Source organism: Cornus florida, unplaced genomic scaffold (genome assembly GCF_030987335.1).
Source record: "Cornus florida cultivar Cherokee Brave unplaced genomic scaffold, ASM3098733v1 CherokeeBrave_3.0.0_Hap2_Chr08, whole genome shotgun sequence".
Lineage (NCBI taxonomy): Eukaryota > Viridiplantae > Streptophyta > Magnoliopsida > Cornales > Cornaceae > Cornus > Cornus florida.
The window spans coordinates 42,120,001-42,144,360 of NW_026775578.1; the positions used below are offsets into that span (position 1 = coordinate 42,120,001).

The window sequence follows — 24,360 nt, forward strand, 5'->3', positions numbered from 1 at the left end:
GAGTTATATGGTGGTTTCTTGAGTCCTCGAATTGTGTAAACCACTCGATTTTTATCTTAATAGTCATGTTCTTGATTAATTCAATATTTAGTGCACTTATACTTTCCTTCAAAATTTTATTTCTCTTGAATTCAGTTTCTTGATCCTAGAAAGTTAATTTCCTTCAAAATTTTATTGCTCTTGTTATCCAAACTCTCATAGTTTTTCATTTCTTTTCCTTTACCACAATTTCCATCTAAACAAACCAAGTCTCCTGAATTCAGTTTTTATGGAACTCTATTATTGGAATGTTATAATTAAAGAAATGGAAGAAAGAAAATATTATTTGGAGGGAAATTGAGAGAACAAGGTTAGAGAAACTTAGGACCCGCTAGGTTTGTAATTTTGAGAACAGTTTTTTGTTTTCAAAAAAATTGAAAAATAGCAAATTGTAAATTTTTTTTTTTGCTTCGTTCAGTTTTTTGAATACTATTTCTTTAAAACTTAATTATAAAAAGACCTGTTTTCAGAGAACAGAGTTTTATTGTTTTCTGAAAATTATTTCATTTCCTTTCAATTCTTAAAAACTGTATTTAGAGTTACAAACTAAGTTTGCACCTAACATTTCTCTTATCCAAATTCTTGAATTTGAGTCCTTTTATTTATTTATTTAGTTTTTTTTAAGTAAAACATTTGAGTCCTTATACTACCATACAAAACAATGATTGTAAAATTTTCTTCAGAGCATATTTTATTATGAAATTAAGTGAGATGGTTATAACATACACATTAAGATGTCAACTCAAATGCTAAAACTAAGCACCACCTACGATTTTATAAAGCAAGAGTTTTTATGGCATAAATTAAATTAATGACAGGAACGATTTTCGTGACTCTGCGGAACTTTGCTTTAAGAATTTTGGGCGATCGAGTGAAAAACTGGATAACATTGAATGAGCCATGGAGCTTTAGCGATTCAGGGTATGCAACCGGTGCCTTTGCTCCCGGTCGATGCTCTTCTTGGTTACAAAATAGTTGCACAGGTGGAGATTCAGGCACTGAACCATATATTGTGACACATAACCAACTTCTTGCTCATGCTGCTGCTGTAAAATTATACAAAGAGAAGTATCAGGTGACACTTTTAAATCAAAGCTACAGCACTACTGTAATTTTTTTTTTTCCTGATATAAAAAATTATAATAGCTTTTAAGTATCAATATAATTATTGTAATAATAATAATGTTATTATGAGCCTGCAGGAGGAACAAAAGGGAGAGATTGGGATTACTCTTGTTTCAACATGGATGGTGCCTTCCTCTAATTCGACTCTCGACCGTCGTGCTTCGCTACGAGCCCTAGATTTCATATGCTTGGATGGTGAGTATTGCATGCTACATGATTGAAGAAATTAATTTTACTTTTTGACATTTTATATATAAAACTCTTAATTATGGGTACAATGAATCATGAATGTATATATCCCCTATTAAAAAAAGAAAAAAAAAAACAAAGAAAAAAGAAAAGAAAAGAAAAACTAACGAGTCATAAATTACTGAAGGTCTATATATATATTAATATATATGTAAAATTGTATCAATTGATTAATGATCATAAAGTATAGACATATTTCATCTGTTTCAAAATAATTAAACATTTTTTGAACTGTGACTCACAACTTGGTGAACATGATTCCAAAAAATTAATATATATTGTATACGGATATAATATATATGTATAATATATTATTATACATATATATATATATATAATATTTCAATAATGTATAATCACATTGCAATGTATTTGTTGCAAATTTATAGACAAAGCCCAAATGTCAATAAGAATTTGGGGGTTAGTTTTTCGAGTTTTTTACATGCTAAGTGGATTGGACCTCTTTGTGTCTTGAGCTTTGATGTAATTGGGTTCTATGCCTGGAGCTTTTGTTGCTTGGACCTAACTTCCCGTTAGGCCCATGAATTTGTACATTCTTTACCCTTTCTTTAATTCCTTTGCCCTACTAAAAATAAAATAAAATTTACATTATAACTAGGGAGAGCAATTGGTATTGGAAGGTCATACTCATATTTTGTCAACCTATAGGTATTATGATACATAGGTCAACTCGTACACTATACGTTTAATAATTGTGTCAGAGACTCTCAACATGAACACGACCCATTTATTAAATAGGTAATATATATGACACGACCTGTATAACATGTTTAATAAACAGGTCCTATAAACATGAGTCCATGACATGTTTAATGACCTATTTAACTCACTTATCTTAAATGAGTCATATAATCCATTTATTAAAGTATAAAATGTAAATATAATGAAAAAATTGAACTACTTCCTCGCCTTCCAAAGGAAAAGGTTAAGGGTTCAAGTCCCTATATAGACGTGTGTGTGATTTTGTTATCAAAAGATAAAAAAAGAAAAAAGAAAAAAAAAAGAGATAAAGAATAACTAAATTAATTAATGAAAATGACAATAATTGGGACAATACAATTACAAAAAATGGTCAAATACAATATTCATATTGGATTTATTGCATATATGCCTGCAAACGAATCGAGCTGAGCCAAACTTTAGGCTATTCGAGTTTGGTTCATTTGTTTATAGGCTCGACTTGGGATTGTGATTAGCTCGACCTCGTCATGGTTTAAAAAAGCTCAGGCTCGGTTCCTTTAAAAAAACAAATGCATGTTTAAAATTTGTTCAAGCTTGTTTTCAAGCTCATTGGTCTTGTTTAATAAATTATTGTATTTTATTTTATACTTCCAAATATTAAAAAATTTAAATAAAAATAAATAATAAAAAAAAAACGTTTTAAGGACATAATTTTATATAGCGAGCCTAAGGTTTACGAACAAATGCAAGCCCTGACCTCACTATGTTCACGGACATAAACGAGCCTACACGAGTGCATCCTATCACTATTCGAGATCGGCTCATTTACTAAACAAGCCTTGAAATCGAGCTCGATCTTAACTTGTTTACTTAACGAATGAGCCCGAGTCCAGTCCGAGTTTTTTTATTTTTTTATTTTTTTAGTTAAAGGGTAAGCTTTGTATTAACAAAAAGAAAGAATATACATGGGGTCCCATAGGGACAAACAAGCTGCCAAGCAGGAAACAATCATAGGTGCTAACTATGGATACAACTAAAAACAATGCTTTAAGCTAGACAACTAATTCCAGAGAGTGAGTACTCCAGACAAGCGCAAGTAGCGGCACCCAGCTACGACCTCATACCAGATTAGACCATGGAGGCAGTCTGTTACTCCAAATAGTTTAGACCAAGGACAATCATTTGACAGCTCCATAAATTAATCAAAAGCAAGGATTTGAGCATCGGCAAAGTTGCAACCCTCACTGAAGAGCCTTTGCAACTCTTCAACTTTACTAATCCCCCCTCAAGTCTGAAGTCCTTTTAAGTGTGATTGAAGCAAGTCTTCCTCTGATGCATCTCTTAATCTGGTTAATGGTGACAGTCGTGGTTGATGTGAGATTCCTAAAAGCTCTGTTGTTTCTCTTCATCCATATGAAGTAGACTGCTGCAGAGAGTAATAATCTATGTACAAGAAGGCCCATAGGCTTCCAGTTTGTCGTACACCATTTAATTAACTCTTCCCAACTGGATGGTTGGATGTAAAATCCTACTATATGCTGAATAAAGGACCAGATCTTCTTTGAGTAGTTGTATTAAAAAAATAGGTGGTCTAGTGACTCATTGTTTGCTAGACATAAGTAACAAGCATTGGGGTAGTGCTTGTATTTCATTGCCTTCTTGTCAAGCGTACTTAATCTACCCTTAATGGCAAGCCAGGTAATAAAACAGTGCTTTGGAATGTGGTTCTTGAACCAAATGATGTGATGCCAAAGGAAGATATAAGTGGGAGGAAGGAAATATTTAATTGTGTGTGCAAGGGAGAAGTTGGAATTTGGTGATGGCAACCAACTTACTGTGTCAAGCTCATTTGAAGGGGCTGGAATTTCTTGTAGCTGAGAGTGAAAGTTTGGAGAGTAGAAGAAAGGAATATGTGCAAATACAGCTGGAACAACCCAATGATCAAAGGAAATTAGCCTATCAACTTTGACTCATAGATCCAGTTGAAGAATTTTCCCATCATTAAGGTTCAATTGAGACACAAGTGGTCCATTTGGCAACCAATAATCAAGCCACATCATTGTGTCAGTACCCTTCCCCACTTTATACTTTTCAAGGGCCCTTGCCATATCCCTTCACTTCAACAGCCTCCTCCAAAAACCTGAACTCAGAGCTGAAGATTTAACAGTCCAGAAGCTCCTATTCTTGATCAAGTACTTATAAGTCCAAGTAACCCATAGACTTTCTTTCTTTTTAGCAAAGAGTTTCCAAACATGCCTCAAGTTTACAATAATGTTATTCATTTCAATGTTGGGGAAACCCAAACCACCATTAACCTTAGGTCTACAGACCACTTCCCAAGCCGGCCACCTTAGCACATGATTTCTTCAGTTTTGGACCAGACCACAAGAACCTCTTCAAGATTTGGTTAACCTCTTCAATAACCTTCTTAGGTAAAATGAATGTTTGAGCCCAGTAAGATTGCATGGAGCATAGGATTAATTTTATGAGGACAGCTTTCCCAACAAATGAGAGATATATGAAGGTCCACGTCTTCACCCTTGCAGTGATTCTTTCCACCAGTGAAGTACAATCAGTTGAGCTAATAACTTTAAATGATAGTGGCAGTTCCAAGTAGTTCACAGGAAGTGTACTAGACCCAAATTGTAGGAGTGAAAGAATTTCAGCTCTAACTTGGCTATTAACTCCAGAGAAAAATACTAAACTTTTAGAAGGGTTGATACTAAGACCAGATAAAGCAAGACATTGATTTAGGGCTTGGAAAATGGTTTGGACAGAAGCAAGGTTTCCATGAGAGAACAAGAATATATCATCAGCAAATGTTAAATGAGAAAGAGCCATTTTGTTGCATCTCCAATGATATTTAAAACTGGGGTTACTGCTAATTGAATTATTGATTAATAAAGTAAGAACTTCCATATCCAAGACAAACAGCAATGGGGATATAGGGTCTCATTGCCTTACTCCTCTTTACCCTTTAAAGAAACCAAAGAGTGCCCCATTGAGAGAAATGGAGTAGGATGGAGTTGTAATACATTGTGATATCCAGTGTATCAAACAATTCGGAAACCTCATTAGTTTCAAGGTATCAATGATAAACTGCCAGTGGATGCTGTCAAAAGCTTTTTAAAACTCAACATTCATTGCACAATTTGGAGGATGTGAAGCTTTATGATACTTATTAACAAGTTCATGTGCTAGAATCACATTTTCAGAGATGTGTCTTCCTTTCACCAAGGCATTTTGAGAGGGACTAATAAGGTAAGGCAAGGTAGAACTAATCTTTGCTGCAATCAGCTTAGAGATGCACTTATAAATTAAGTTGCAACAGGAAATTGGCCTAAAATCATGCACAGTTGATGGGTTGGGGGTTTTGGGTACTAGGGCAATATAGGAGCAATTTATTTCTCTGAGCATTATACCAGAAATAAATAAGTCTTTAATGGCTGCAGTGATTTCATGACCAATAATGGACCATGAGTTGATGAAAAAACTAGAGTTGAAGCCATGAGGTCTTGGGCTTTTGAAGGGATGGAATGAGAATAGGCTTTGTTTTATTTCTAGGTCTGTTGAGTTTGCTATCAGGGAAGGGATAAGGTGGTTGTGGAGAAGTATTAACAGTCATGGACAGCCTAATGTACCTTGGATTTTGTTGGGGGATTTTATTGTTCTGCTACATGTAAATGACTCTTTTGGGGGTGCCTTGAGATGGACTACTGGTATGGAGGAATTTAAGGCTTGTTTGAACAAGAATGAACTTGAGGACCTGAGATTTAATGGCCTTTTTCACTCCTGGTCTAACAAGAGTTTTGGATGTGCTAATATATCAAGGAAACTTGATAGAGTACTTGTAAATCATGCATGGATTTCTAATTTTCCACATTCATAATGCTGCTTCAAACCTTGGGGTATCTCTGATCATGCTCCAATGGTAGTTTGTCTTGGTGAGATCAACTCAAAAAGGATTTTGCCTTTTAGATTCTTCAACTTTTGGGCATTGCACAAGGATTTTTTGTCAATTGTTGCTCAGGGATGGCAGCTTGAAGTTCATGGTACAAGGATGTTCAGAGTAGTGCAAAAATTAAGAGCACTCAAGAGACCCCTAAAGCAATTGAATAAGAAGGACTTCTGTGATATTTCAGCAAGAGTGAAGGCATGTAGAGAGGGCCTATTCTCATGTCAATCTAGGCTTGACTAGAATCCCATTGACGACCATTTGAGAATTAGAGAGAAGATGTTGGCTGAGAAGTTCTTTGAATTATGCTTAGCTGAAGAACTGTCCAGTCCGAGTTATTCATGAACAACTCAATTCATTTGCAACCCTAATTACAAAAGATATTTTATTATTAGTGTAACATTCCTTTTTCTTATAATTACACAGCCATCTACGATTGTTTCTTTTTAATTTTTCATAGTTCTAAATAACCTCATCCCATTACACACACTCACACATTAACTAACTTTGCAACCTCCACATGCATGTATTCCAGGTTTATGGACCCATTGGTAAATGGTCATTACCCTCTGACCATGCAAGCTCTTGTTGGAAACCGACTTACGAAGTTCTCAGAAGAAGAATCGAAGATCGTAAAAGGTTCATATGATTTTCTTGGCATAAACTACTATACCTCTTATTATGCAGCCCATGAATCGAATTACAGTGTTGTACACCCTAGTTACACAACAGATTCTCGAGTTAATCTTACAAGTAAGTTCATCACCCCAAACTCGTCACTTTATACTGTATTTATCTCCCTTTATACTAAAAAGATCATGATATTTGTTTATTGTAGCTGAGAGGAATGGAGTCCTTATTGGTGTACAGGTATAATTTGTAAATAAACATGATATAATATATTTTATTTCAAGATTAATAATGTACATAAAATTGTTATGTTTTTAATTGATTCTTAAATTATGTTACAGGCTGGTTCAGATTGGCTTCATGTTTATCCAAAAGGGATTTGGGATCTTCTAGTCTACATAAAAATTAAATACCACAATCCAATCCTTCATATTACAGAAAATGGTAACTAATCTACTACCCTCCACACACACACATATTGTTCCATAGTCAAGCAAGGCCAATATAAAAAAAAAGGTATATATACCATTTTGACATTATATTTTGCTTAATTAATTAATTTATTTGTAGGGGTTGATGAGGTTAATAATGCGACACTGCCACTCAAGAAAGCCCTCATTGATAACTTTAGGATAAAGTACTATTATCAACATCTTGCTTTTGTCCTTAAAGCAATCAAGTAAGAATGACTATATATATATATATATGATTTTTATTTTATAATGATTTTAAAATTAATGAGGGTGAATTGCAAAATTATAAGAATGACTATATATACATATATATAAAATTTTTATTTTACTCTTTTCCTTTTTATCTATAGGAATAGCGTCAATCTGAAGGACTACTTTGCATGGTCATTATTGGACAATTTTGAATGGAATGCCAGTTATACTGTTCGTTTTGACATCAACTATGTTGACTTTAATGATGGATTAAAAAGAAATCCAAAACTCTCATCCAAATGATTCAAGAACTTTCTCAAAAAATAGAGAGAAAGTAGACAAACTCTCCAATAATGTTGAACTTTACGTATCCGGTATCAATAAGCAGAAGATGGTTATCGATCTCCTGCATAGTTATTAAGGATGTTGATGTTTATTTCTTTAATTGAATAAGGATGTTGATGTTGTTTATGTTGGAATGCTATGCACGAAATTTTTAATTTGGCATGGATATCAAACCTTGTTATTTGAGTATCTGATCATTTTTCAACCATCCCGTCTTTGATAAAGTAAAAATTGTAGCACTCAATTTCGGGCTAGTGATAGTATGTGTGAATTTGGCGCGGGGTTGGAAAAATTCAATAGCATATTTAAGTTTGGTGGCGTAGTGGGAAATTTGGGGGGTGAAAATATACGGTGAATGAAAAGAGATTTACTATGATTATGTAAAGATATTACAATAATAAAGAATTTCTAACACCAAACTATGTACATAAACTCTTGTCCAATGGTTCTTCTTCGTGTATACTCCACGACGTACACTCTTTCTCACCATTCGTGTTCACTCAACCAAACTTATAATTACCTCTATTCATCAACTCCCTCATGAGGCTGCCCTCCACTATATTACTATATATAAAATTAGGGTTACATATCTCTCAACTCATATCCCTCAACACATGACCTAAGTGTTTATTTATTGATCACGATTCCGATTTTACGGAATCCAAAACGCAGAATCCCAATTTTAACAACCTTGTTCTATATAAAGCCCAGCCTGTGCTTCCCTATACTCGCACCAGAGCTAATATAACCAAAAGTATAACCAAAAGTAATGGGGATTCAGAATTATCTCCTCTTTGCCCTAGTTCTGGTCATTGCTAATGCAGTGGCAAGCAATGCAGCTTTTCCGAGGAGTTATGGCATGTCTTTGATTGACCGGGAAAGCGATCCTTTATGGCCTAGTTATAGAATAGATTCACTTAATCATAGCAGTTTTCCAAATGGTTTTGTCTTTGGGGTAGCATCGTCTGCTTATCAAGTAGGATGAAACTTTACTGAGTTACTCAAAACTTTTAAAATATTTCTATGTTGCAACAATTCAGCGTCTTGGAATTGATATTGGAAGAAATTTAGTTGATCATATATTTGAATTAAAATTTTCCAATTTCAATTCTAAAAGGCCGATTCTGTGGTCCCAAACATAGTTTAGTATATATAGAACAAAGATATATAATAATATATGTTTGTAAATGCATTCTTATATTTTTATTTGTTTTCAGTATGAAGGTGCGGCATATGAAGCTGGTAAAGGCCGAAGTATATGGGATTATTTCACACATACGTACCCAGGTCTATCTCTATTGAAAAATTAGCAAAACTGGTCTAAAAGCAAATTATTATATATATATATATATATATATATATATATATATATATATTCTGAAGATAAAATTTATTAGAATGATCGGAATGAATACATTTTTATTGTGAATTGCAGAGAAGATAAGGGATCGTACGTAGTAATGGTAATGTGGCCGTTGATTCTTACCATAGATACAAGGTATAGTACACTGCGGCAAGTCAATTTTTTTGTGGCCTATTTATATATTCTTTGTGTAGTCAAGTGCATATTACAGAATACAAATGGGTTATTATTAAAGCCACTTATTTGTTAACCATGTTATGGTTCTATACATTAAATTTAATTTTTATGATAATCTTTCAATTACGCAACAGGAAGATGTGGACATCATCAAGAGAATGGGTCTAGATGTCTATCGATTCTCAATCTCACGGTCCAGAGTGTTATCGTGTAAGATAATCACTTTTATCTATTTTCACTATGGGAGTCCAATCATATACGGTTAGGTCACTAGTATGTTGGTTCTTTTGTATATTATTTTGATTATCTAAAATTTTCAACTTACAGACGAGAATCTAAGTGGAGGTGTAAACCAACAAGGAATAAATTACTACAACCACCTCATAGACGAGCTAAAAAACAAGAGTAAAGATTGACTCTCTCTCATTACTGATTTGCTTAATTTTGTCTGTCTGTATAATTGCTCATCTAATTAGAACTGTGTATACCATAAAATTAATATTTGTAGGTCTTGAGCCTTATGTTACTCTCTATCATTGGGATCTTCCCCAAGCCTTAGAGGAGCTGTATGGTGGTTTCATGAGTCCACGAATTTTGTAAGCCACTCAATTTCATCTTATAAATGTTCATGGCTTCATGTACTTGATTATTATTTACCACAATTGTTGAAAACTAAATTTAAAGGGACGATTTTCGTGACTATGAGGACCTTTGCTTCAAGAATTTTGACGATCGAGTGAAGAACTGGATCACATTGAATGAGTCACGGAGCTATATATAGCAGTGCTGGATATTCATCCGGTGACTTTGCTCCTGGTCGATGCTCTTCGTGGCTACAAAAGAATTGCACCGGGGGAGATTCAGGCACCGAACCATATAATGTGTCACACAACCAGCTTCTTGCTCATGCTGCTGCTGTCAAATTATATAAAGAGAAGTATCAGGTGGCACATAAGAATCCTAGATATATACAACATTAATGTAACATTGTTCAATTACATAAAGGGACTATATATATGTTTTGACCTGATAATATATATACACGCAGAGAGAACAAAAGGGAAATATTGGGATTACTCTTGTTTCACAATGGATGGTGCCTTACTCTAATTCGAGTCTCGACATTCGTGCTTCGCTACGAGCCCAGGATTTCATGCTTGGATGGTGAGCACTATTGCATGCTGCATGCTTTCAAGAAATCAATTATACTCTTTGACATATTTTTTTTTTTTTTGAAAAGTTCAATGATTATAAGTTCTATATGCATGATAAACATGATTTGAAGAAAGTTATGTATCATCAACTAAACTATGTGATTGAAATGACATATATCGAAATTTATTCCAAGAAATTTCTTTAGTACTTTTAAGTGGAAACATATACTCCGTATATCCTTTTACTGTTGACAGATCTCTTATTGTTATGTGTATTTCTTTTTGTTAGAATTACACTGCAACCATCTAAGATAGTTTCCAATTTAAGTTTTGCCAGTTGAGAATTCTAAATAAACTTATTTCATTTATATATATATATATGTATATGTATATATATATATATATATATATATTAACTTTACAACTTCCACATGTATTCCAGGTTTATGGACCCATTAGTAAATGGTTATTATCCTCTCACCATGCAAGCACTTGTTGGAAAGCGACTTCCAAAGTTCTCTAAAGAAGAGTCCGAGATGGTAAAAGGGTCATATAATTTTATTGGCATAAATTACTACACTGCTGTTTATGCAGCCCATATATCCAACTACAGTGTTGTAGCAACAGATTTCGGAGTTAATCTTACATGTAAGTTCTCTCAAAGTCGTCGAATTTCGCTTTTAGTTGGATTCAAAATCATAGTGTATCTTCTTTTGTACTAAAGAACCATGAAATTTGTTTGTTCTAGCATCGTGGAATTGGGTCCTTACCGGTGAACAGGTATATATATATATATATATATGTTTTTTTTTATTTTTTATTTTTTTTTATTTTTTATGGTAAAGTAAAACACACGCACACTTTTTTGCTCACGCTGGGGCTCGAACCCCTCCCCTCTTCTTTGAAGATGAGGAGGTTATACCATTGGGCCAAAGGCCGTTTGGTATAAAATTGTTTTGTTTATAATTGATTCTTAATCATGTTACAGGCTGGTTCAGATTGGCTTCATATTTATCCAAGAGGGATTTGGGATCTACTCTACATGAAAATGAAATACAACAATCCAATTTTTTATATTACAGAAAATGGTAACTAATCTATTATCCTACACACACAAGGTTCCATAGTCAAGCAAGGCCAATCTAAAAGAAGGCACATATATATATATATATACACACACACACAATTTTGACATTATAAATCCCTTGTTTTTGTTTTTTAGGGGTTGATGAGGTCAACAATGCGACACTGCCGCTTGAGAAAACCCTAATTGACAACTTCAAGATAAAGTACTATTATCAACATCTTGCTTTTATTCTACGAGCAATCAAGTAAGTTTTTAAAATGATGGTGAATTGCAGAGTTATAAGAATGACTATATTTATAATATATGTGTGTGTTTGTGTGTGGGGTTTTGATTTTTAGTCTTTTTCTTTTTAATTTTTTATATATAGGGACGGGGTCAATCTGAATGGCTAATTTGGACAATTTTGAATAGAGTGTTGGTTATACTGTTCGTTTTGGCATCAACTATGTAGACTATAATGATGGATTAAAAAGATATCCAAAACTCTCAGCCCAATGATTCAAGAACTTTCTACAAAAATAGAGACAAAATACTTACCCAAAAAATATAAATAGAGATAATTTTCTTATCCTACATGTCACTCCAATAATGTTGAACCCTATCCTGTATCAATAAGCATAAGATAATTATCCATCTCCTGCATCGTTCTTAATAAGGATATTGAATGTCGACGTTGTTTTTGTTGAAATGCTATGTACGAATTTATAATTTGGCATGAATGTCAAACCTTGTTATCTGAGTATGTAATCATTTATCGACCATCAGTCCTTGATGAGGCAAAAATTTTAGCACTCAATTTCTGGCTAGCAGTCAAATGAAAAATTGTATCAAATTTAATTTAATTTGGCATGCACTAGACATGAGGAATGCATAATGGAGCTAATATATGACTTTATCATTTTTTTCCTGGTAAATATATATTATATTAGTACCATTATGCTCCAATGTCTTTTATTTGGAGTCGCTACTTAATATTAGGTGAGTTTCGGTGTATTAGGTCGTTGATCGACGATGAACAACCACGTACCCTTTTCACACTCTCTGGGAGATTGTACGATCGCCTACGATGAAACCCTCACTCACTGATATACCACCGAAATCAAATCCTGGCCCACCAAACCCTAATTCGTCACCTCCTATACTTCACTTACTCGCACGTTGCCACCATTGACAAACACCAGCTATTGTCCACAAGGACTAGGGCTGCAACTTGGGCAGGCTAATCTAGCCCAACCCGAAATTTTAAAATTTGGGCTTTAAATTCACAAATTGGGCTCATGTTCGGATTAAGTTTTGTCAAAACCCAAACATATTCAGGTTGGGCTCGGGCTTAACTCGAACCCAACCCAAAACCCAAAACAAAAAATAAATAAATAATTTAATCTTTTTTTCTCCTCTCTCTCTCTCTCTCCTTTCTCTTTCGCTTTCTCTCTCCCCTCTGCTACCGCCGCCGCCCCTCTTACAGGCCATGATTAATTGATTTGTAAAACAAGAATTATAGTCTTAAAGACCTTAATTAATTGATTTAGAAAAAAAAAATTAAAACAAAACCTATACATACAAGTTAGCAGTTGTACAGAGAGAGGGGGGCAAGCTTGAGAATTGAGAGACAATGGCTGAAACTTGCGAACGGCAAACCCTAACTGGAATAGCGGGGGATGGAAACTGAAAGATTTGGGTTTTGATTTTTTGAACAATCTGAAACTGAAAGATATGGGTTTTGATTTTTTGAACAATTTGAAATGATATGCCGATATGGGTTTTAAACTTTTGATTCTTGCAGGCAGATAGATAAAACTGAAACATATGGGTTTTGAAATTCTGATTCTTGTAGATTTTGTAGTTTGCAGTGAGAGAGAGACCGGGGGGGGGGGGGGTTCTGATTCTTGTAGATTTTGTAGTTTGCAGTGAGAGAGAGACCGCGGGGGGGGGGGGGGGGGGGGGGGGGGCGGGGGCAATGGAGATGGAGGCGATAGGGGAGGCTGAAATGATTTGCCGGAGGCGATAGGGGAGGCTGAAATGATTTGCCCTAAAAATATTTTGTTTTTTATAATAATATAATCAAATATATATTATATATATATAATAATATATTATATATATATATATATATAATATTTCTGAAAAAAAAAAATTTAAAAAAAAAAAAAAAAAAAAAAACTCAACCCGTCAATCCGATCAAATCCGTCCAAAAATATTCGGTCCGGATTACTACCATAATTCATGTTAAGTACAATTTAGGCTGGCCTAACTCAACTCGATTTGAGTTGAAGTTGGGTTGGGATTGAACTAAATTGGACCAGCCTAAGTTACAACTCTAACAAGGACCACCATGGACAAACACCAGTGATGGACGATATCACATCAACATCCATACCCGAGGACCGAGGTGTGGTTGTACGTTCGACTCTACGACAAGCTGGCCGAAAATTGATACAAATCTCTTCTCATCTCCCTGCAAATTAATTTTCTCTTGGTCATTTTGGTTCTACGCGTATCTTCACATCTCATAGGTGTAATTAGTATAATACAAGACACTTAATACCATAAATAACACTTATTATTATTACTACTACTTGTTTTACTATTGTTGTTTATTATTACGGTGATTATTGATATTTAATATATATATATATATATATAATTACTTTCCTATTAAAATATTTATTTATTTTGCTCTGACTCTCCCATTGCCGACACCTAAGGTCGGATATGATAAGGCGACACTGTTAATTAGTGTTAGGTAGACGAGTATATTTTCTTCTTTTAAGGTAGATTATATTATAACTTTTTTTTTTGGTTAAAATTATATTATAACTTATGCACTACACATGTATTGAATCTGATACAATTTTCATAAAATAAAAAGTTAATAAAAACATTATATTCAATAATAAAAACCTTGATAGACAATAATAAAGTAGTACTTTTTTCTTTTCTTTTCTTTTTTTTTTTTTTTTTTTTTTTTCGAAAGGTAAAGTTAAAGTTTTTTAAATAAGGACCAAATTACAAATGTTGATAGTTAGCCCAGGCTAACTAAACGAAACCCAACCCAGCTTACAAGGCCCAGAACCCGAAGGAAACCCAAGCTCGAATAAACGGTAAGATTAAGGATAATTACACATGGAGAAGAAGAAATCTTCTGCTTCTTGATAGAAATACGTACAACACAACATTATTGGATAATTGAATACAAGTGTTTTTTTTTTTTAAGGGTAAAATGATAAATTTGATTATAACAAAAGAGATAGGTTAGCAATAGCTAACCATTACATGCAATGTACAATGGAGCATGGGTAGCCCAAACAAGCGGACCGAATTGAATACAAGTGTTGTATGCCTTATTTCTGCATAAAATTCTTAAACCATTTGGCTGAGAGTTTTGGGTATCTTTTTAATCCATCTTTGTAATCCACATAGTAAATGCCGAAACGAACTGTGTAACCCGAGACCCATTCAAAATTGTCCAATATTGACCATGCAAAGTATCCCTTAACATCGACACCATTCCTACATATAGATAGGAAAAGAAAACAAGAAATGGTCAATGTCAATTTTTTTATTTTTTATTTATAAATATCAATCTCATATCAAATACTTCGTTCAAGAAATTTTTGTTTGTAAACCCACTTGATTGCTCGGTGAAGGAAAGCAAGATGGCGATAGTAATACTCTACTCTAAAGTTGTCGATGAGGGCTTCTTTAAGTGGTAATGTCGCATTATTTACCTCATCAATCCCTACAAAATAATATGAAATTTTTAGAGTCAAAATTTGTATCAATATTTTATTTTTTGAATCTATAAATCTGTGAATAAATAAGTTTTGTCGCTTTAAAATGGTGAAAGAATTAAACTAATCGTTACCATTTTCTGTAATGTAAAGAGGTGGATTATTATATTTTCTCTTTATGTAGAGTAGAAGATGCCAAATCCCTTTCGGATAAACATGGAGCCATTTTGAAGCAGCCTGCACCAACAGAATTAACAATGTTAACATAAACATCCCTTTTTTCATACAAATTGTAAAAATCTCAACTCAAAAAGTACTAAAAGAAAGGTTACTAAATTTGTAAAGAGTAATGCTATATGCCAAAGAGTTCGAACACGGGAAATGGGGAGCTGAAACTCCCAATTCAATGGATACACTCAACTGGGTTTCACACCACAACACTCCTAATTAAAATCGTTACGGATTTGTAAAATGGTACCTGTACACCAATAGGGACTCCATTCTTCTCAGCTAGAAAAAAGAAAATCAATGTCTATTTTAGCATGAAGTTACAACATAGGTTTGAAAATAGTAGCAAAAGAGTGAGGATTGAAGAACTTACAGGTAAGCTTAGCTAGGGAATCTGTTTTGTAACTTACATTTAGAGCATTGGAATAGGGTTCATGAGCTGCATATTTTGCAGTATAATAGTTCAAGCCAATAAAATCATATGACCCCTTTACCATCATGGATTGTTCTTCCGTAAATTTTGGAAGTCGGTGCCTGACACGAGCTCGCATTGTACGTGGATAATCACCATATACTAATGGGTTCATAAACCTGGAATAGATATAGCAATTTGTGTAGATATAATTAAATGACTATAATTTTTCATATACGTAGTAATTATGAAAGGAAAAAAAAAAAATAAATAAACGGATTTTAAGTTATTTTATATTTCTAACAAGACAAAGACATCAGCAGTAAAATATTACTGCTTTTGACTTAATTTAGACGTATTGAAGGACATGATATAGCAGTGGGATGAAGTCCTTTTTCTTTAATTGGAGAGGGCTCATTAATTGGTGTTCATACACGTGAATTCGAAGTCCTTGTTTTTTATCCCCTTTAAAAATACTATGTATTTATAAAATTTGAATTTGTATGTTTGGAAAAGTCAATCACTTTTATTGAATTTTTGGTTCAGTAGTCTATTTTTAAAGAACTTTAAAATATGAAAATACAACTATAGTTCTCTCAATATATATATATATATATATTAACTGTCAATCATTTAGATATTTGTATAATATTTTGATTTTTTATATAAAATTGAACCAAATAAACCCAATACTATTTAGCCAAATAATGTCTGATGAATACTTTACTGTTCTTGACATATTTTTTTTTGTCTTAGTTGATACTTACACACCTGTATCTTTATTAAAGTTTGAATCCCGAACCTTTCTTCGAGAAGTAGGGGCTTGGTAGTACTGAGTCACTGGTTCGTTGATAATGCTTTTGATATGTTGATGACATGATATCACCAATTTATTAAATGTTGACACGTAGAGATATGACATACTAAAATAAATATATACTTTATCAGTTCTGAAATAAGTGTTTGCTCGGTGAATCAAAGTTTCAAAACCGAACACCTATTTTGAAATAGAGGGAATACATTTTTATTTAGTTGACAACTTACACCAATGACGTGGTATTATTAGTGCAGAAAAGTCTTTGTTGTACCAACGGTACATTAAATAACCAAACAATGGTTGTACTCCTACCACACTGCCCCTAACTTTTGGTTGGTGAATTACAATAATGCCCATTATATACATGTGCTGCCAGTATCCGATGTCAGCAACTACATTTTAAATTTCCAAAATGCCCTAATTAGATTGCTTCCCATGGAAGACTTCTTTTGACGATCCATTTCTTCTTCTCTCTGAACTCACTAACCCTATTTACTCTCCTCTTTCATTTCAGTGCCACATACTCAAACGAAACCCTAAATTAATAATACTCGATCTAGACTTATACGAAACCCTAAATCAGTAAAACTCAATGTCTCATTATCGGCCACGAACTTTAAATTTATGCATCACATAATTCACACAGAGAGAGAGAGCATTTATATTCATACCATGAACTTCTCAAACACTGTTATAGAGAATAAAAAGGAATGTGCAATTAATTCTTACCATCCAAGCATGAAATCTAGGGACCGTACTGCAGCCCGGCCATCCAGATTCGAATTAGAAAAGGCCACCACCCAATCTGAAACAAGAGTAATTCCTATCTTTCCTTTTTGTGATGCCTGTTTACATTTCTAAATTAGTGAATCACAAGGTTATAATAGCAAAGAATATATATATTAAGTGAAAAACTGGACTGACATCATATAAATCTCGTGTGTTTCTACCTTTTAAAAATTATTTTATTTTATCATCACAGTGCTTAGTAAGTTTATTCTTCGACTTGAAAAGCATTAAAAATTAACACAGTGATAATATATATATATATATATATATAGATGGGTAAGTAAACAGTCATAATATTAACTGGATTTGTGTAAAATGTTTTAATATTTACAAATGTTACCTGATACTTTTCTTTGTATAATTTTACAGCGGTTGCATGACTAAGAAGCTGGTAATGAGCCACAAGATATGGTTCAGTGCCTGAATCTCCTCCGGTGCAATTGTTTTGTAGCCAAGCAGAGCATCGACCAGGTGCATAGCCACCAGATGCATACCCAGCACTGCTAAAGGACCATGGCTCATTCAAAGTGATCCAGTGTTTCACCCGATCACCAAATCTCTTGAAGCAAAGCTCCGAGAAATCACGAAAATCATTCCTATCAAGTTGTGTTATATTATCAATGCTATCTCAACTAATTAGAATTGCACTAATCCCATGTTTGAAAGCACGAAATTCGCATTTTGGATTTTAAATTGAAGATAATTTAGTTTACATTTTGTACGAAATGGTCGATTCAATACTTCCAAATGCAATCAGAGTTTTTAAAAAATTGCTAATGAAATAATAAAATGAAAATCCAGTGGCTTACACAATTTGAGGACTCCGGAAACCGCCATACTCATCCTCCAAAGCTTGAGGCATATCCCAATGGAAGAGAGTCACAAAGGGCACTACACCTACATATGTATGTTGATAGGAACTTTATATATATATGAACAATATAGACGTACATATATGTATATATATAAATTACTATATGGGAAAGCATGACAGAACTCATTACCCTTGGCTACGAGATCGTCAATGAGGTGGTTGTAGTATTCAATTCCTTCCTCGTTCACGCCTCCACTTAGTTTCCCAACTGTAATTTACAAAACTTTTACAGAATCAAAATAGGGAAAAACAGAAAGAGAAAATTAATTGAAAATATTGAACCTCCGAGTAAAATTATCTCTTTATTTGTTATTATTAATATTATTATTTATACAAAATCACTGATCTATCACAATTTTGTTATTTAAGAAAAAATTCCTAAACTACAAAACACTCTTTGATCTGTCAAGCATTTCATTTACAAATAACACTCATTCCTTATTCAACCGTTAATGGCACTATAAAATTGCCTAATTTCTCTCATAAAATGATAAAAAAGTAAAGAAAGAAAACCCATCAAATTTCAACAAACTCCACTGAACTATCATCACTTTTGCAAAAAATTCAAAGTGATCTATTAATTTGGTAAAATAATAATAATAAATAAATAAAACTGTGTATGTATGTTTATAGGTGGTGGTTTTTTTTTTTTTTTTCGTTAATCCATGATAGGTTGGGGGAGTTTTTGTATTATAGAGTTACGAATGTCCATGAGAAGCAAATGTTGGGATCGACAAAAACCATTGAACATATGATTGTTTCTTCCAATCCATTCATGATAGATGGTTGCTGAGAGGGCCAATTTATGAAAAACATGGAATCTCTGAAAGTCCTGGAAGCATGTCTAGAGGAACAACTTTTATGATGAAGAGAGTAAGGGCATCAATGCCTGGAAATCAATGAGGATTACTGCCTAGAATAGACTTGAAGCATGTCACTATGGCTTCATTAAGTGGTTCTGCTCCATGAATCTCATTTCTAAATGAATCATTGATGGATAAGATCTTTCTTCTGTTTTGTCTGGATTCAATAGATTTGAAGAAGAAAAAAGTATTGCAATCACCTAGATTAAGCTATCTAATCCTTGACTTCTACTTGAGGTCCTGTTCATGTGAGCTCAAACCAAACTATTGGGAGCGAATATTAGCATTAAGGGATTAAGATCAAGGGCTTCTTGATATTCGAGAAAGGGATTTTTTTAGTCAGGGAGATTTGCTGAGAAATGTCTGACGGTGTGGTTTTGGCTAGTAGTTTCAGTAGAGCCTTGAGGGATTTGAGATTTTTCACTACCTGGTACATGGATGTGCCTTCAATATATTTACTTTAGTGGCTAGACACAGTTTGTTGGAAGAGTGGTTTGGATGCCCACGAGTTAAAAAACCTGAATGGTGTCTTGCTGGGATTCACCAATGGTAACTAATATTGGACTATGATCTGAGGGGCCTTGAAGAAAGAAATTTCATTCAGAGCAAGGGAACGTGGAGTGCCATTGAGGGTTGAAGAGTGTATGATAAAGCTTCCTTACAATTTTTGCACAACCCTCACTTTTGTTGTTCCAAGTATAGAAGATGCCCTTGTCTCTCAAGTCATTCAACTCATATTGTTGGATGCAGTCTCTATACTCAAAGATAGCAACATTCATTCTTCCCAAGACTCCATGACTCAGAGTAAGACTAGTGATGGGATTAAAGTCCCCCAAGAATAACCATGGGTGAGAGGAAAACATTGATGAGTGGTCAATTATATCTTCTCAGAAAAGCCTTCTCTCAAGTGGGGTATAAATGAAGTCATGAGGTCAATGTTACAGTCCATAACTGAGATGGAACAGTGCATGCTCTGTCTACTATCCTGAAGTAGAACTACGTTAACTCTTGAGGGCTTCCATAAGATCCACATATTTCCCAATAGGGAGTGGGAAAAATTATGCATGATGGACAAGAAGTGGCAATATTCCTGTGGATTGAATCCACATTGGCCAAGTTGACCCTTGTTTTCAATAATTGCAATAATGTCCACATTATTCTCAGCAATGAAGTTGTTGATTTAAAGCTGTTTAGAGGTCATGCTGAGCCCTCTTATGTTCCATACTGCAATACTAATCATTTGGAAAGGGTTTTAGAGGGACCCTTCCATTGCATGTTCCTTTTAAGGGAACATATGCATTAGCATGAGGCTACTAATAGTTTTATCATTTTTGTTGGGAATAGGAGGTACTGACCTAACCTTCTTGAGCTTTCTTAAAATGTTAATTTGAATCAAATTTTACAGGGATAGTGGAGCCTAAATTGCTTGAAGAGCTCTCTAAAATATTTTCATGGCTATGTCCCTGCATGTTGGGCAACATTGTGGAGCCCTAACCACTTGTATCTTGAAAACAATGAAACCTGTTAATGGATGGTGAGAGAAAAACATTGAGCTTGTGTTTCCCTTTGTCAAGATCAATGTAGGACCTGAATGATGGTGATGATGGTTTGGTATGGTGGATGAGCTGCAAGGAGAATGGATAGAGTCTGAATTAAGTGCTAAAACAAGGGTAGATATGGAAAGGGACCCGTTTTACTGTGAAATAACCCACAAGAAATGTCGTCCAATAAGCGATACCTTCCTCTTCAACTCCTTTTGGTGGATCAATTGATGGGTATGGTTACAATCAAAGGTTGATGGCTTAAGGTACTCAAAAACCATTATATCGGAGCCAGCCTATAAAGATCTAAGTATCTAACCACCTGAGCCCAGGTCCGTGGAGATTTGGATAAGGATGGAGAAGGCCTAATGGAATGACCACTTGTTTAAGTATCCTGGTTATTACCCAGAGTGCTGGTGTCAAGCAAAGGAACTGTATACCTTCTAATAGGATTCAAATATGAATTTGAATGTGGTGTAGTAAATGTGGTCGGAGCGCAGAGACAAGGTAGACCACTGGAGCAGGAGCAGCCTGCAATGATTGGAGCCCTCTTTGATTTCTCTGCTAACTCTGAACGGAGGATAGGGTCTTGATGGATGGGTAAGAATGGTGGTTTTAGATGGTTGGGTTGAGGGATCTTGATGGAAGACTTCATGGTGAATCATTTACACTCAACATTACACGTACCCTAGATTTACAAAGTTGCAATATAATCCCATCATTGTATCTATATTATGATCCATATGTTTCTTTTTTTCTTTTTTCTTTTTTGGTGAAATGAAAATGGGAAATGTATCATAGAGAATTTTCTATGATAGAATTTATGTTCAAATCAATTGAGTCCTATAATAGGATCCATCTTTTCATTTATTTATTTATTTATTTTTTTTTTTTTTTTTGAAAGGTATAATAGGATCCATCTTGCCATGCATAAATAGATAAACAATGTTGCGAATTAATGTAAATGATCATCTTACGTGGCAACACTCTCGACCATGAGATTGAGAATCGGTAAGCATCAAGATCCATTCCTTTAATGATATTCACATCTTCCTACATAATTAAAATGGAGAAATTAATAATAATATTAATCAAAAAAATTTTTAATCCAGTGTGATGTCATTTAAATAGCCAGCATAATTTTTTTTTCTCCCAAATGCTTAGCATAAAAGTTGAGCATACATAAATCTCTCTCTCTCTCTCTGTCTATATATACCTTGTAACGATGATAAGAATCAACGGCCACATCTCCATTGCTACGATCCGCTATCTTTTCTAAAATTTTGCAATAAGAAGTTTCAGTAACCAGATATATATAACAGGACTCTCATTTAGATATAAAAGAGATATCATTATACTTTAGTCTTTGGCCGGTGTTATCCTCCGGTCATATTGGAATGGCCAAATTGCCTTTTTATATTATGTTATGATAAATATAGTGTACTGTTTTTGGTTGCCTTAATTATAAAATTTTATTTTAAAAAGAAAAAGAATGAAATTGGATATAACCAAAATCATACTTCAAGTCGTTGTTAAATATTATAAGTTAATGAAACTGAATGTAACCAAAATCTTACTTCAACTTATGTTAATTATAAAAAGTCTATATGGCTAAGCTGGGACATCGTAATACAAGAGATTGTTTAAGCAATTTGATCAACAATGTTTGAAAGCTATTCTTTAATAAAAATAATAATAATAATAATGACAAATTGCATTAAACTTTTGGCCCAATACCCCACTAAGAAAAAATTAAATAAATAAACACAAGAACTACTGAATTGTTGAATGAACCTTACATGTAATGCTCGGGGTTATTTAACGGTGACTTAAAAAAACCAAACTAGGTCACTGTGTACCCTTAACCAATGAACAGTCGTGTTTTTCCGTTGAAACTCCATGTACTTCGGTTATTGAGAGTGTTTATTTATTTTTTTGTTTTTTTTGTTTATTGCTACAAATCTATAATTTATATGACTATCCATTGGTTGCAAGTACATGCCACGTGTAAGTATGTACCCCCATATTGTATAGTTTCTCCTTCTAAGTCTTTAACTCAACTAGACTCAGTTACCCAACCTCTACAAGCATACAAGTTGAAGAGCTAGTGGCAACTGACTGAAAACCTAGATTAAGACATGTTTTCAGCCTCAGAGCGATTTCGCAAATTCTTATACTTGGTGATCTTAGAGAGGGAGGGAGAGAGACAGAGACAGACCAGGGTATTTGTGTGTGAAAGTATCCCATATACTTGGGCCTCTACCACCTTCACTTGCAGCACCTTCAACCTGAAAATAATTATAAATTAATAAGGATTCAGCACACATATTTGTCAGAAACATACACAAAAAAATTGTGGTTTGCTGGTAACGTCATATATGTAGAGTTTACCTTACATTCTTGTATACCAAAGGTCACCAGATTAGACAATGCTCATATATATATATATATATACACACACATATATATATACCTGGTAAGCTGCAGATGCTGCTCCAAAGACAAAACCCTCCGGGAAACTGCTACGGTTGAGAGAACCTAAACGGTAACTCGGAGATAAAATTTTGCTTTTGTGAGCGGTTACATTCACAGCCCTGCCATAAGTCCATGGCAATGCTACACTGCTGGTCAGTCTGGTCACTACATTGACAAGGACCAGTAGGGCTAAGAGGAAATGGATTTGAATACCCATTCCTCTTTCTTATGGTTATGACGATATTAGCTCTAATGTAGCAAGAGGGCTCTGGTTTTTATAGAGCTATATACGGTTAAAGATGGAGTTATTCATAATTACTATTTTCCTTCTATGTCAAATGCCATATTTTCCTACAAGCACGTTGTGGATATCATGTCCTTCCCTACACTTGGACCAACCTTATTCAATGGGCTGCCTACCATTGGACAGGGATGTCTACAATCACAAGCAACTCAATCTCTAAACTAAGCCTGGCATCACTGGTGTACAACATCCGGATGGAACGGAATCGGCGAATTTTTAAGAAAAAGTCTCTCTCCACCAATTCCATCGATCATGCACCTCACCTTTAGAACCTGTCAGAGGCATGATTCTTCTATCAACAATCAAGGACTCCCACGACAGTAGAAGAATTGCGGATGAATGGGAGGTCCCTGAATCAACTATCCGCCCACCACCAAAGCCGCCGGACCAAGCATGCTAACTGCATGTTTTATAACAATACATTACAAAATTCAGCTTAAAAAAATGAATACGTAAAAATACGAATTCAAATGCGTATAAATATAATATGATGTATGAACTAAAAAATCAGCTATACACATCTTATTTATTTTGTTATATATCATATCTTTGTAGAGAAATTAAAAGAAAATGTAACAAATAATAACATATATAAAAATGTAACAAATAATAAAATAAATTTTCATTTTACGCAAATTGGTACTATCACAATAACCATGAAAGAAATAAACGAAGTAAATATAATTAATCAATAACCATAATATCATCATTTCATCACCAAAAAATAAAAAATATAATTCAAATAATTATGTTTATCTAAAAATAAATAATTAAAAACTCTCTCTTTATCCCATCTTACTTGATAGTCCAAGATGGTAAAAGGGTCATATGATTT

General features: G+C 34.0%; 1 protein-coding gene and 2 pseudogenes across 1 annotated transcript; 2 read left to right on the forward strand and 1 right to left on the reverse strand.

The window, feature by feature from the left end:
• Positions 1–7,692, forward strand: part of LOC132271480 (beta-glucosidase 12-like) — a 12,714-nt pseudogene extending 5,022 nt beyond the window's left edge.
• A 787-nt stretch (positions 7,693–8,479) lies between these two features.
• Positions 8,480–12,013, forward strand: LOC132271479 (beta-glucosidase 13-like; annotated as a pseudogene).
• A 2,377-nt stretch (positions 12,014–14,390) lies between these two features.
• LOC132271481 (beta-glucosidase 13-like) lies at positions 14,391–23,438 on the reverse strand. The gene is made up of 13 exons (XM_059772866.1): positions 23,220–23,438; positions 22,965–23,034; positions 21,963–22,021; positions 21,724–21,799; positions 18,473–18,550; positions 18,278–18,365; positions 17,809–18,064; positions 17,409–17,524; positions 15,824–16,041; positions 15,701–15,732; positions 15,357–15,459; positions 15,122–15,230; positions 14,391–15,001 (listed from the first exon to the last, which is right to left on the reverse strand). The coding sequence occupies exons 1-13, from the start codon at positions 23,436–23,438 to the stop codon at positions 14,833–14,835; spliced, it is 1,593 nt and encodes a 530-aa protein (XP_059628849.1). The 3' UTR covers positions 14,391–14,832.
• Positions 23,439–24,360: the final 922 nt, after the last annotated feature.